Source organism: Uloborus diversus, chromosome 1 (assembly GCF_026930045.1).
Source record: "Uloborus diversus isolate 005 chromosome 1, Udiv.v.3.1, whole genome shotgun sequence".
In the NCBI taxonomy this organism is placed as follows: Eukaryota; Metazoa; Arthropoda; class Arachnida; order Araneae; family Uloboridae; genus Uloborus; species Uloborus diversus.
The window spans coordinates 137,566,802-137,582,298 of record NC_072731.1 but is presented as its reverse complement, the minus strand read 5'-3'; the positions used below and the strand labels follow the sequence as shown (position 1 = coordinate 137,582,298).

General features: G+C 33.6%; 1 protein-coding gene across 1 annotated transcript in view; it reads right to left on the bottom strand.

Annotated features, from left to right (window-relative positions):
* The window catches only part of LOC129235267 (DNA excision repair protein ERCC-6-like), a 206,350-nt gene that overhangs the window by 136,598 nt on the left and 54,255 nt on the right, over positions 1 to 15,497 (bottom strand). Inside the window, exon 7 of the mRNA XM_054868983.1 lies at positions 4,471 to 4,652. Coding sequence (XP_054724958.1) covers positions 4,471 to 4,652 — 182 coding nt within the window. The remainder of the gene's footprint in view (positions 1 to 4,470; positions 4,653 to 15,497) is intronic.

Below are 15,497 nucleotides of genomic sequence, written 5' to 3'. Positions count from 1 at the left end.
CAAAGCAAAAAATCTGGAAAAATTCTCAATTAAGGACAGTATCAGTTGTACCTTTTGGACAAACATTTAGAGCAATTAGCCATTTTATGTTTATGTGATGGCAACTTCATTGTTTTCGCAGGTGTGGAAAAAATTTTATCATTGTCTTCTTCAAGTGATAACATTTTTAAAACTAACTTGTAATCTAAATCTCACTATTACAAACCATTGTATGAACATTCAAGTAAATTTATGACAATATTTAAATTATTTTATTATTATTATTATTATTATTTTTTTTGAGAAGCAGTTCTAAAGTAGACGATGGGGCACTTGCGAGCACAACATCTAGGGGCACAAGTGAACAGTTCCCATAGCTGCATTCCTTAATGTAATTATTAAAGTAGGATATCGTAGGTGTTAAAAAATGTGTAAATATTTTTAATTATTATTTTCCTACAATCAGTTAGTAAATTTATTATCAATTACTATTAATATTAATAAACATATATAAATAAATATTATATATTTTAATTTTTTTAATTTTATTTTGTTACTAAATATTTGAACCATAATTTAGTGTTATAATACTTACAGGAAATAAAAATACACAAAATATTTTCATTTAATTAAACACTGAAGTTCAAAATCATTATAAAACACATTATCAAACAGTGTATGAAGCTTAAAAGCAAAATATGTATAGAGCAACCCTTACATAAAAAAAAATTCTTTGTATTTTGTAGAGCATATAAGGTTTTGTCAAATCTATTCAGTGATCAGAACTGGCTATGAGACTTTAGAATTTGACAGTGCACAGTTATATATTCGTGAAAAATATTTTCTTTGTGAAACAATAACTGTACAATTGAAACTGAAGCAGTATATGTTACAAACAGGGCTGTGGAGTCGGAGTCGGAGTCGGAGTCGAAGAGTCGGAGTCGGACTGATTTTGGGGTAAAGGAGTCGGAGTCGGAGTTGTTAGAAAACTTGCCGACTCCGACTCCGGATTTCTTTTTTTCTTTCCTTTTCACTGACTCTCCATGCATTTTTTAAAAACTGACTACCAATTGGTTCAATTACATGTATAAAAAGATACTAATGAGAAAATAACTGCCATTATGGCAATCAGCTAGCCTGAATGCTTACCGAACTTACTGCAGCCGTCCTCTAGTTTGCTTGCTTTTTAACTTAACTAATAGCGACTGTCAGCAAACGGTTTTGTTGCCTAACATTTTCAAGTAATCACTTTCAAATAAAAATAGAAATATAGTGTTTTGTTCAATCTCAGTTATAAAATAGCGAAAGAAACGTAACAAATTAATAAGTCGAGGCCCGTAGCTAAAGTTGAAACGTTTAAGGGTGATCGACAAATTCAAAAACGTTCTGGCGCGAAAGCACGAATCCAAAAGATCCGATGAAAAATAATCTAATGTTTTTTTCTTTATTAAGAATATTTCTATAAGCTTGGTTCTCACTAAAAAGTATGGAACAAAATAAGTGTAAATGATTTTCTTGATTGCGACACTCAATAATTGCAGCTAATCTTAAAATCTTAATATTAAGGTTAATTCTAAAGCAGACAATAAAATTTAAATTAAAAATTTAGCGAAGAAGAAATATAGGTATAGTAAAAGCTATTCGTACAAATTTGTATACCGGCCGCATTTTGTGTAAAATTAGCTCCTGATGTATATGTGCCCTATTTTCGTTGAAATTTGATTGATGAAATATAATTTAAAATATATTCGCGAAAATTTTCAGAATTAAAGTATTTATAAACTCTGAAATTAACTTTGGGTGTCATCTACCTGATGGGTGTCACCCAGGGAAAACCACTCCCTCTCAAGAACTTGGATTTAGAAAAAAAAAAGCTTTTTTTTCTCTCAAGTTACAGCTTTCAAAAATTGAAAGCACACGATTTGATCAATATCTATTTGTTAAACATTAAAGGGGGGCAAATTGAAGATAATCCTTTTCAAATTTTTTAAAAGGGATTTTTAAGTCATCTCACTTCTTAACTCGTAACTGTTGGAAAATTTGATTTTTAAATTGAATTTCTAACGTTGTATGCGTCTTGGGTTTACAATAAAAAACAAAATGCGAAATTTTCATGAAAAGGAATCAATATTTCAATCTCTGTTTAGAGGTTTTCCCCCTTCCCCTGAAGGGAGAGAGGGAGTTGAAAAAATACAATTAAAAAATCAAAAACATCCAGAGTCGGAGTCGGAGTTGGAGTCGGAGTCGGGCGTTTCAAAATCCAGGAGTCGGAGTCGGGGTCGGAGTCGGCCATTTTCCTTCCGACTCCGCAGCCCTGGTTACAAACCCTTCAATGTATGTTATTTTGGTATATGTTTCATATTGAAGAATTGTGCTTTAAAATATGATGCTTCTCCTGCAATTTTTACCTGTGTTCACATGTTCCCCAGGCCTGTTCACATGTGGCAGTGCCTCCTTCTAGGAGCACACTGAAGTTCAAAATCAAGGGGCACATGTGAACAACTGCAGATGTTTTTTAAAAATACCATAAAGTAAAGAAATATATTTTTTTAAAACCCCCCAAAAAAAATCCATGCTACAAAGAAAAGTCTATTTAATCATAAGGACACTTTTGCGTTGAAAAATTGATAATATTTTTTGAAAAAAAAAAAAAAGAAATGAAAAAATTTGTTGCCCTTTTTCCACTACCTGTCTGTGGCAGTATGGCTCCGAAACGAATCAACAGATTTCAATAATTTTTTTTTTCTCAAAATGTGACTTGATCAAACATATTTTTAGTTAGGTCTTATTTTTGAAGGATTTAAATTTACAGACAATTACAGAAAAATTTACAATTTAACTGAAAATTATTGAAAATTTATACAGTAAAACCTGTAAAGTTGACCACCTTTGTAAGTTGACCACCTGTCTAAGTTGACCGCTATTTTAAGGCACCGAATTACATCTATATCATATAATTTAACCAGGGTTGCCACAGAAGTTCAAGAATGAAATTCCCTGACATTTCCAGGTTTTTCAGTCGATTTTAGAAACAATTCCAGGATAATAAATGTCAACTTACGTTATTTAATATCAATACAATATAATTTTTACTGTACATAAACCTACTTTAAAAACAAAATAATGCTTTAAAACATTATCAATAATTGTTATCAAAATTTGGGTTAAGTTAAGGCAAACTTAACATTTAATTAAAAATGCTTTGAAGGACCAGATATTTCCAATTAATACTTTTATATTTAAATCTCTGCAATTGTGTTGTGAAAAAGTTTATTTTCCCTTCAATGCAAACATTTCATTTTGCTTAAAACTTTTTCTTAGCACTTTCGTTTTACTCTTTTTCTTACTTTGCAACTTTTTCCTATTGCAAGATGATATGTGCTAGGGACCATTCTAGCATAACTGAGCATATTGTAAGAATTCTCATTTGATTTAAGTCTCCCTCCCTCCTTGCAGCGTGAATAACAGCATTCTGTCAGTCCATAATGCTACAAGACTTTTCTTTCAAATTTTTGACCAACATGCCCTTATTGATACTACCTAGCATTATTTCTCAACCACCGGTAATGCATCCCGTAGAATAGAAGGATTTATTACCAATACATTAGTTAGAAAATAAGATTGATTGAAAAAAAGAAAGTTAAATTTGGCAAATGATAAATAAAAATTATATCAGAAAATAATTCGATTTATTCAATCTCTTTTTGTTGTTGTTCAGATGAATTGTTCCAAAAGAGATTTATTGGTTAGACATTTGTTTATCTAAATGTTGCTTGAACAGGTTAGTGAAATTGCTACAAATTTTGCAGTTGCTTTAAATTAAAAATAAAATATATGTTATTAATATTGCTGACTCCCTTTTTGTTTTATGTTTGTATTTCTTGAACCATAAAACAATTCGCAGGTAATGAGAAGGTAATTTTTCTTTTTGTTAATTTTCTCATACTGTGTATGGCAAACTTAAAGGGAGTTTTAATGTAGCAATCTATTTTTTTCGGTTGAAATAATTGTTCATTATTGGGAGTGTAAGCTATTCAGAGTGAACAATATGGAAAAAGTTATGTGAGTCTTGTACTTGAAGAAATTGGGGGTGTCTGTTAAGGGAGGCTTTACATAAATTTTGTTTTGTAATTTAATAACCATACTTTTTCATTTAGGCTTCAGTTATTTTGTTATTACTATAGTTACATCCCATGAAGAAATTCATTTTGTAACTCTCCCGGTGCTGCTTGTCAGTCTCTTGCTGTATGAAAATTTGACCCCCTCTTTTATGGGTGTAACATAGGTAAAGTGTTACATAAGTGTTACAAAAATAAATTCCTAACATAGGTAAAGTGTTAAGAACTTTTTTCTCTCTTAATAAGTTCCTAACAAAGAGTAAGTATAATTTTTTTCAGATATTTTTCCGCATTTTTGTTTTTTTAAATGTGATTGGAAAATGTAAGGTTTTTTGAGAATCACCCATATATTTTTAAAATTTAAAAATTGTACCCCATATCATCACCAAGAACTCCGCCTTTATGCCTGTTATATAACTGCCACATCCATGCAACGCCATCTCTCTGGTATGGATACAATTTCTTATATATACTGTGATGAACTTTGAAGCCCTTGGCTACTTCCATCATTTTTTCGTCATCTTCACCATCGTCTGTTTTCGTACTTTGCATATGCTCCTACAAGAAAAATGTCTTAATAAAATAAAATTATGCGCAAAATTTAACATTTGGATCTTATCTATATTTTAATAAACTAAAATTATAACTGTATCAACTGTGGTAATTACATAGAGTTTTAAAAAAGGATAACATTTTTAATGCTGGTTAAATTTTGACCATTAACTCAAAATATATTTACAAGTCAAATATTGCAAAGAGTGATTAGTATTAGAGGCATTCCATGTCAAGTGACCTACGGGTCCCCACTCGACCATCTCCGATTTAGATGAAATTTTATAGAGGAGTAGAGATGCCTTTGAAACTAATCAATGCAAATTTTCAGCTTCCTAGATCCAAATCCTGAGGATCTAGGATCTCCGAAAAATGTGATCAAAGATGGCGGATCAACTTTTTGTGCCAAATTGCCAAGTTTACTCCAATTTTACAGGAAATTTTATTACACTGGAAGCTTGAACTCTTAGGCGCTTAAAGTATGTTTGACCGTTAGTATATTCAAGTATTTTTGTGAATTTGAGCTCATTAGATTTTGAGAAGCATGCGCGTGAACTTGTTGAATGTAATCGCTTTCTCCATTGGTTTAAAAGAAAGAACTGTGCTTATTTCTTATTGGAAGAGACATTTGCAGCTTTCCACGGAGTTCGCAAAATCTCTTCTTTAATCCACCATCGGACTTAGGAGAAAGCTTATTGCTATTTGAGAAACATCATTGGATACTGAAAATCTGCCCTCTATTCTATTTAAAGAGCCGCAGTCTGTTTATCAGGGCTCTTCACTACTTTCTCTATGTCTTACTGTATGTGTGTCCCCATGTTTTGTATTAAACGTATTTGTTTATGTTCAGCTGTCTGAATCTCTGCTTTACACAACCTTTCAACAGCAGAGCGTGGTTAGTTCTAAGTTTTTCCCAGCTACTAAATCACTGCAGTAGCGGAGTAACATGGGGGACGAGATAAAATATTCCGTTGAGCCTTTTGACGGAAGGAATTTCTCTCTGTGGTGCAGGAGAATGGAAGCGGTTTTCGCAGCAAAGAATTTAGAGATGTTTTTGGAACGTGAAGCGGATTCTTCGAAAGCAAATGAACTTTTAGCGAGTAAGAAGGCCTATGCCTTGATGTTATCATTTCTTAGTGATAAAGTTTTAGTTTCGCTTTCGGAAGAAAAGACTTGTGCTGAAGTAATTGCAAAATTGAAATCGATCTATGTTCGAGAAGGAGCGGTCAGTCAGATATTGGTTAGAAAGAGACTTTCAACTTTGAAAATGAAAAAGGACTCATCCATGCAGGAGCATATTGATGAAGTGAACAGGCTCGTTACCCAACTAAAATCGTGTGGAGTGAAAGTGAGTGACATGGACAGTATTGTCTATCTTTTGATGTCTCTTCCAGCAGAGTATGACGTATCGAAATCTGCAATAGAAAATCAGCCTTCGGAGAACTTGACTTTAGAGTTTGTTTGCGGTCGTCTTCTGGATGCTGAAGCGCTGATGAGAGATCGTCGAGTCTCGGAGCCCAAATCGTGGAAAACAGAGTCATCGAATGGTGCAGCCTTTTCTACAAATCATCGGGTAGTGTGTAACAAGTGTCGCAAAACAGGGCACATTGCGAAATTTTGTAGAAGTAACATAGTTTGCTACCAGTGCGGAAGAAAAGGACATTTTAAGAGGAATTGCACAGTCCAGACAGAAAAAAATACTTCATCAAAGGATGGAGCAGTTGCAATGACTTTCGTTGTTGGCGAAGTAGAACATCGGTCATTTATAGTAGATAGCGGATCTACAGCTCATATGTGTGCACATCGGGAATGGTTTGAGGAGTTAAAACCATCCTCAGGAACTGTGTCATGCGCTGCAAAAACCTGTAAACTGGAAGTAAAAGGAATAGGAACTGTTCGCGGTGTATTAGGTGACGGTGTGCAGGAGATCCTACTGAAAGATGTGTTATATGTTCCAGAACTAAATGGAAATCTCATTTCAGTGAAACAGATACAAAAAGCTGGATACACTGTGAGCTTCAAAAATGACGAAGCAGTTATTGAAAAGGGAAGTACAAACTTCGTTTTGTGCAAGCTGAATTCAAAAGGTCAATATGCAAGTGATTTTGTTCCCTTCATTTCAAATTCCTTTGTTGCAGAAAAAGATGGAGGTGAACTGTGGCATCGCAGGTTAGGACACTCCGGAAACCATGTTCTGAGCAAACTAGGATTACCAACAAGTGAAAAATTTTGTGAAAACTGTGTGTTAGCGAAGCAGTCCGCGAACCCTATAGGAATAGGAAACCGAAGAAGAGAAAAAGCTCCCATGATGACAATCCATTCTGACCTATGCGGTCCGGTCAACCCACCAACTCAAGCGGGTGAAAGGTATGTGTTAACATTAGTTGATGATTATTCTCGTTTTTGTGAAGTTCGTCTTCTTAAAAAGAAAAGTGATGTTCCCGTGGAAATCAAAAAGTTTCTCAAATTGAATGAAAGCGTTCGAAAAATTCGTTGTGATAATGCCCAGGAATATGTTTCAGGTGAACTTAAAGTGATAGCAAATAAACTTGGAGTTACAATAGATCCCTGCCCCCCTTATACTCACGAATTGAACGGAATTTCAGAGCGGATGAACAGATCACTTTTTGATAAAGCCCGTGCACTTTTATATGATGCAAATTTACCTAAGAACTGTTGGGGATATGCTATTCAAGTTGCAGCATATATTCATAACAGAATCCCTAGTTCAAGCATAAATGAAATGTCACCCTTTGAACTAAAATATTCCCAGAAACCGGATTTAAATCAAATTAAATTATTTGGTTGTGATGCTTATGCCAAAATTCCCGATACTCGCAGACAAAAATTAGATCCGAAATCTAAACGAATGATCTTCATTGGATATTCTAGCATGGGATATCGATTAATGGATCCTGATACGCACAGAGTTATTGTGTCACGTAATGTTCGCTTCAATAAAAATAAAGTATATGTGCAAGATAGAAGTAATTCAGCAGACGGGCTCCCGAAAGGAGAAGAAAAAGACGAGGAAAAACACAGCACCGAAGTAAATAAAGAGTTAGGAGAAAACAAAACCAATGTAGAGCAAGAAGTTCCGGCAGATACACCCCGACGATCAGGAAGAAAAAGTAAAATGCCAGAGCGATTTCAAGCAATGTACACGTCAGAAGAAACGTTGACCTTTCATGACATCTCAAAACTACCGGAAGAACAACAAGCCCAGTGGAAAGTCGCGATGGGGGAAGAATTGCGCTCCATCCAGATAAACAAAACTTGGGAACTGGTAGATCTCCCTGATAACGCAACCCCCATAAAGTGTAAGTGGATGTTTAGGAAGAAAAGAGACGGAACTCTCAAAGCCGCAAGAGGAGACCAGCAGAAGGAATACGTAGAAACTTATTCGCCAGTCATTGGGATGCCTTGTTTACGATTAGTTCTTGTTTCGATTCTTCAAGAGGATTTAAAGGCTTATGTGATGGATGTGAAAACAGCTTTTCTGAATGGTGAGTTGCAAGAAATTGTTTTTATGGAACAACCGCAAGGATTCAACGATTCATCTGGCAGAGTATGCAAATTAAATAAAAGTTTATACGGATTAAAACAAGCTCCTAGACAATGGTTCTTCAGATTTTCGCAATTTATGTTAAAAATTAATTTTAAGCAGTTAAACTCGGAACCGTGTATTTTCATCAGAATTGTGAATGGAAGAAAAATAATAATTTGTTTATACATTGATGATATTCTTATTGCTGGATCAGATGATTCGGAAATAATGATTGTGATTAAACTTCTTCAAAATGAATTTCAGATGTCCAAACTCGAACCAGCTTCTGAGTTTTTAGGAATTCGTATGGAATTTACTTCTACTAAATTAGTGCTAGATCAAAAGGAGTATATTCTTAAAATATTAAAGAGATTTAACATGAGTGAGTGCAAGCCGAGTGCAACACCTTTAGAATCAAAGTCAACTCCAGCTGACTTTGAGGAAGGAACTATCTTCAAAGGACCTTACCGTGAACTAATTGGATCTTTATTGTATCTTGCGATGACAACACGACCCGACATACTGTTCGCTGTGAACTGTCTCAGTCAATTGCAGGAGAATCCAACAGAATCGGCTTGGAATGGACTTAAAAGAATTCTGCGATATTTAAAAGGTACATCGGATTATAAAATTGTGTATAGTAAGTGTTGTGACTCTAATGTTGATTTATCTATGTATGTTGATTCAGATTGGGCATCAGATCCGCGTGATCGCAAATCAGTTTCAGGTTACGTTATTTTTTATAAAAAGTGTCCAATTTTATGGAGCGTGAAGAAACAAAGTTCAATAGCTGTTTCTTCTACTGAAGCTGAGGTACTCGCAGTTGGTAAGTCTTTAATAAATCTAGTGTATTATAAAAATATTGCATGTGAATTTCTTACTGTAAATAACATTGTCATATATGAAGATAATCAGTCTGCAATCAAATGTATAACTAATGAAAATAGTTCTGGTAGATTGAAACATATTGATGTTAAGTTAAAGTTTATTAGAAATATTTTAAATGTTGAAAATATATATATTGAATATGTTTCTACTGATAAACAAATTGCTGATATGTTTACTAAGGCTCTTCCTAAATTTAAATTGCATGAACTTATGTCATTGTGTTGTTTAGTAATAAGCGATTAAGGGCGGGTGTTGAATGTAATCGCTTTCTCCATTGGTTTAAAAGAAAGAACTGTGCTTATTTCTTATTGGAAGAGACATTTGCAGCTTTCCACGGAGTTCGCAAAATCTCTTCTTTAATCCACCATCGGACTTAGGAGAAAGCTTATTGCTATTTGAGAAACATCATTGGATACTGAAAATCTGCCCTCTATTCTATTTAAAGAGCCGCAGTCTATTTATCAGGGCTCTTCACTACTTTCTCTATGTCTTACTGTATGTGTGTCCCCATGTTTCGTATTAAACGTATTTGTTTATGTTCAGCTGTCTGAATCTCTGCTTTACACAACCTTTCAACAGAACTTGTGAAAAAGTGCAATAAGAAATTTTTTTCCAGGATTTTAAGTTGTCATAAAATCTGAACAGCTCGTACTGTGTGACTGCATTGTAAAAATGCTTGTTTTTAATGGGTTATAGTTACAGAGCTTAAATATGTATTTTCTAGAAGATATTGTGATTCAAAGTGGCTATCAAAACCGTTCAAATGAAAAATAGCATACTTTTAAAGCCCTATAGCTCAAGTTTGTCACCTCGCATCTTCTTTTCGTTCATACCACTAGAAAGAACACACGTTTACCTTTCAAAATAAGTTTTTTCTTTGATGGTGTTCTTTCGAATAAGGATAGAAAAATGAGCTTGAAATTATGTCAGTCGTAATTAATTGCCATGTTCAACTTCAGATTACGGGACATTTTATAACACTGGAAGCCTGAAATTTTAGGAGCTTAAAGTACTTTTGGTTGTCAGCACGTTCTAGTATTTTTGTGAGTTCGAGTTCATTAACTTTTGTGTAGCACGTATGCAAAGTCTTGACATAACACAGCAGAGAAACTTCCTGGATTTTACAATATCATAAATTCTGAACAGAAATGATTCAAATGCTCAAACTTTGTAATTCTATTGTCGATATGCATGTTTTTAATGGGCTATAGTTGCAGAACGTAAATATTGATTTTCTAAGACATATTGGTATCCAAACTGGCTATCAAAATAGTTCACATGAAGAATAGCCTGTTTTTAATGCCTGTAGCTCAAGTTTGTCACCTTGCATCTTCCTTTCATTGGCAGCATGAGAAAGAACATATTTTTTCCTATAATTTTTTCCTTCCTTTCCACTTATCTGAAAGAACATAATCGAAAAGAAAACTTTTGTTTACAGGAAAAAATATGTTCTTTGCCATGGTACCAACGAAAGGAAGATGCAAGGTGACAAACTTGAGCTACAGGGCATTAAAAACAAGCTATTTTTCATGTGAACTACTTTGATAGCCAGTTTGGATGCCAATATCTCTTAAAAAATCAATATTTATGCTCCGCAACTATAACCCATTAAAAACATGCATATTGACAATAGAATTACAAAGTTTGAGCATTTGAATCATTTTTGTTCAGAATTTATGACATTCTAAAATCCAGGAAAAAGTTTCTCTGCTGCGTTTGGTCAAGACTTTGCATAAGTGCTACACAAAAGTTAATGTACTGAAACTCACAAAAATACTAGAATGTGTTGACAACCAAAAGTACTTTAAGCTCCTAAAATTTCAGGCTTCCAGTGTCATAAAATGTCCCGTTATCTGAGATTGAACATGGTAATTCTTTACGACTGACAATTTCAAGCTTGCTTTTTTTTATCCTTATTCGAAAGAACACCATCGAAAAAAAAAAATATTTAGAAAGGAAAAAATCTGTTCTTTCTAATGGTTTTAACGAAAAGAAGATGCGAGGTGATAAACTTGAACTACAGCGTTTTGGAAATAAGCTATTTTTTACTTGCACAGTTTTGATAGTCGCTTTGAATCACAATATCTTCTAGAAAATACATATTTAAACTCTGTAACTGTAACCCATTAAAAACAAGCATTTTTACTATGGAATCACGCAGTACGAGCGTTTGAATTATTTTTGTTTAGATTTTATGACAACCTAAAATCCAGGAAAAAATTTTCCCATCGCGCTTCTTCACAAGTTCACGCGCATGCTACACAGAATCTAAAGAGCTCAAATTCTAAAGTACTTAAATATACTAACGGCCAACCAACTTTATGTGCATAAAATTTCAGGCTTCCAGTGTTATAAAATTTTCTGTAAAATTGGTGTAAACTTGGTAATTTGGCACAAAAAGCTGATCCGCCATCTTGGATCACATTTTTCGGAGATTCTAGATCCGCAGGACTTGGATCTAGGAAGCTGAAAATTTGCATAGATTAGTTTCAAAGGCATCTCTACGCCTCTATAAAACTTCATCCAAATCGGAGACGGTCGAGTGGGGACGATTTGAAAAATTAGGTCAGTTGACGTGGAATGACTCATTAAGAACCCGGTAGCAGAAACTGCGACATGTGAGACGTGTGTCGCAGATTTTTCAGAGGCCTGCAGACAATTTTTCCAAAGAACAAATAGAAAGGAAGATAGAAAAAATAAATTTAAAAAAAAAAAAGAAATTCAACTTGGCAAAGATCGTTTTTTGACTGGAAAGGGGATGGATGCTTCAGCATTTCAGCTAGAAAAACAGTCGCCTAAGTTTTCAAAAACAAAGCAGAATTGGATGTTTTATTTAACTGCAAACTAATGAAAATATCTTTAAATTTTCACCTTATTCTCATTGCTTTGGACGCAAAAGCGATAAAAATTTTTCAACTAAAGTTTAGTCTCATGAGGATTTTTATTTTTTAATTATTATTTGCAAAAAATTCAGAAATTTTCATCTTAATTTTTGGTATAGTCGCCATGTTTGGTCATTCCCAAGATGTTGGCTTGGTACGCAAGACTCTTTAATAGGTCTACTATCTGTCTTTCACTAGAGCTCCCGCTAGAGCCTGAGCCTGTCTACTGCCATAGAAACGAACTTCGTTCCTTTTCTGCAACGGTTAGCAGGATGGGTTTTTTTTTGCGCCACTCGTCGTCTCGCCTTGTGCAGTCATATGGGTTTTCCAAACATTAAGCTACCCTTGAAAAAATGACACACGAGTCGTTGTTATAGCAACAGACAGGCCAAGACACTTCGACGGGAGCTTTTCTTGTGACGGTCGGACAGTACATTTTCATAAATGGAAATGGATGTTTATTGCAATGCAAACTGAAGAAAAGTATGCAAAATGTCACTTTTTCGGATAATTCTTAATTAATGCCTTGAAAAATACAAAATTTTATCTTTAGAATATTATCTTATCTTCATTGCTTTAGAAACCAATGTACTAAACACTGACTATCTTAATATATAAAAATCTTCTGTGCGGACGTTAGTCACCATATAGATTTTAAATGGCTGAACCGATTTTGATAAAAAAAATTTTGTAATTAAGTTGTGGCAAGCATGGTTTCGAAGCGCGATTTATAGAATCTGAAACGTTTTTGTTAATTGATTAATTAATTTAAACATTGGATGGCTATATCTCCCGAATGATTAATATTTATTTTAATCTATTGTTGAGCGAGAACTGAAATAAATATTTAAACGGTTGCCAAAGGACAATAAGAAAACCAGTTCTGCTTTTTGTAATGAAATTTCCTACTGTGATATGTCAATTGAGCATAGATAAATCGTAGAGAGAGAGTGAAGTCTTCATTTCTTAAAAGCAACGATTTTAGGTCCCGAGATATATTTTAAAAGTAAAGTACTGGTAAAGTAAAGTTCACGTAAAACGTGTGTTCTGTCGTCGTAGTTGAACTATGTGACCGAATCGGTGCCTTAGCAGGGCTCCCAATACATTTTAGCCATAGAAAAGGGTAAAAGAGGACCACTTTGAATCAAAAAGGGGACCAAAGAGGACCAGTTAGGATTGAAAAGAAGACCTTGGGAGGACCATTCATAGTTAAACCCAGGGAAGCACCAAAAGGCAAATTAGCTGCCTGGCACTAAATACGTGAAGATAATTCGTTAATTAACCATAATAATGATTTTTAATGATAAATCCTTATCACCTTCTGCACAACTGAATTTTTTATCCATTGAATTCTATTATTTACACAAACATTTGGATGGGGGGGGGGGCAAGCAAGCATGTAACTGACTATCTTACAGAGTAACTTTAATTGTAAAATAAATTTTCTACTAATTAACAGGTAAAAACTGGATAATTAAAAATAATCACCTAAGTGAGCAATGAATTAGTGCAAACCTAAAAAAGACTTTTTAGATGCAGTTATTACAATAAACACCTTAGCACATAGTAGTTAACAAAATTTTTCACATAACCAGTTTAAAGTGAATTCATTTTGATATAAGGTACCGCAAGACAAGAAGATAGATTTTAGAGGCCAGGAGGTCCCCTCCCCCTCCACAACCCTTTGGCTTTTACACATATTTCCAGTCTACATATGGTAAGTTTATATACATATGAGAGTTTATGACCAAACACCAAAGCAGGAGATAATTTCTGGCTACGCTACTGACTAAGTTCAAAAATATTAGAGGATTGCAAATCATTTATTAGATGCTAAGTATCCAAATCATTTCTTCATATATATGTATTAGTTATTCAGACACCAAAAAATATTGTAACTGTCTTCATGTATATATAAAAATTAGTGAGAAAGAAAATTTTTTATTAAAGCTCCTACGCCCAAAAATATACAAATGTGCTCAAGCGATAAATACACCAAAGGTAAATTTCAGCCTGCTTTTACTGGATAACTTAATGTAATAAATGTGTAATTTCAGATTCAAAGAGCTATATTTTCAAACTAAAAATACTCATTATGAGTACTTAAAAAAAAAAGGATACAAAGTTTTAGTTTTTAAAAATAAAATTAATATAATTTGAGGTAGCACATGTCAAAACAGCTTCCAATTTTCAAAAATATTAAAAGAAAAAGGATGGAAATCTTGAACACGAGAATCAAAATTTCGGGAAGTATGTTCACTGTTGGCTTAATTTCCAAAAAAAAAAAAAAAAAATCTCTAAAACTAAACATGACTAAAATTGAACATAAAATATGCTAGTCTAGGATAGCATATGTGAAAATAACACTCGATTGCGCAAAATATCAAAATATGTACAAGATGCAAAAAGACTGAAATCTCAAACACAAGAAGCAATTCTTCAAGAAGTTCGAGTAAGTGCAATACTGCTATGGTTCCAAAACTAAGAAAGTTTATTATCTATTAAAATTAAACAAAAAATAAGCTAATCTATGGTGGCGTATGTCAAAATAACTTCCGATTACCAAAAATATCAAAACATTAACAAGATGCAAAAAGACTGAAATCCCAAACACGACAAGCAATTTTCCGTGAAGTGCGAGTAAGTTCAATGTTGCCATGGTTTCGAAAAAAAATAGTTTATTATCTATTAAAATTAAACAAAAAATAAGCTAATTTATGGTAGAGTGTGTCAAAAAACTTCCGATTGCCAAAAATATCAAAATATGTACAAGATGCAAAAAGATTGAAATCTCAAACACAAGAAGCAATTCTTCGTGAAGTTCGAGTTCGTGCAATGCTGCTATGGTTCCAAAAATAAGAAAGTTTATTATATATTAAAATTAAACAAAAAATAAGCTAATCTATGGTGGCGTATGTCAAAATAACTTCCGATTGCCAAAAATATCAAAATATTAACAAGATGCAAAAAGATTGAAATCTCAAACACGACAAGCAATTTTCCGCGAAGTGCGAGTACATTCAATGTTGCCATGGTTTCGAAAGAACGTAGTTTATTATCTATTAAAATTAAACAAAAAAATAAGCTAATTTATGGTGGAGTGTGTCAAAATAACTTCTGATTGCCAAAAATATCAAAATATTTACAAGATGCAAAGAGATTGAAATCTCAAAACCCAGCAATCAATTTTCGGCGAAGAAAGTTTGATGTAACCATGGTTCCGAAAAAAACGTAGTTCATTATCTATCGGAATTAAACATAAAATAAGCTAATCTAAGTTAATGAATATTAAAATAACTTCTGATTGTCAAAAACATCAAAATATTAACAAGATGCAAAAAAATTGAACTCGGCAAACGCAGGAAGTAATTTTTCGCGATGCTACATATTGCACACAAGTTCAGAAATTTGCACTGATGAAACAGTCTTGATTATTTTCAAGGTTTTTCAAGAGCGTACAAACCCGTGAGAAATTTCGGTAGCAAAATGCTTTGATTTGACGTCATAACTCGTCCCCCAAACCTCTCCATT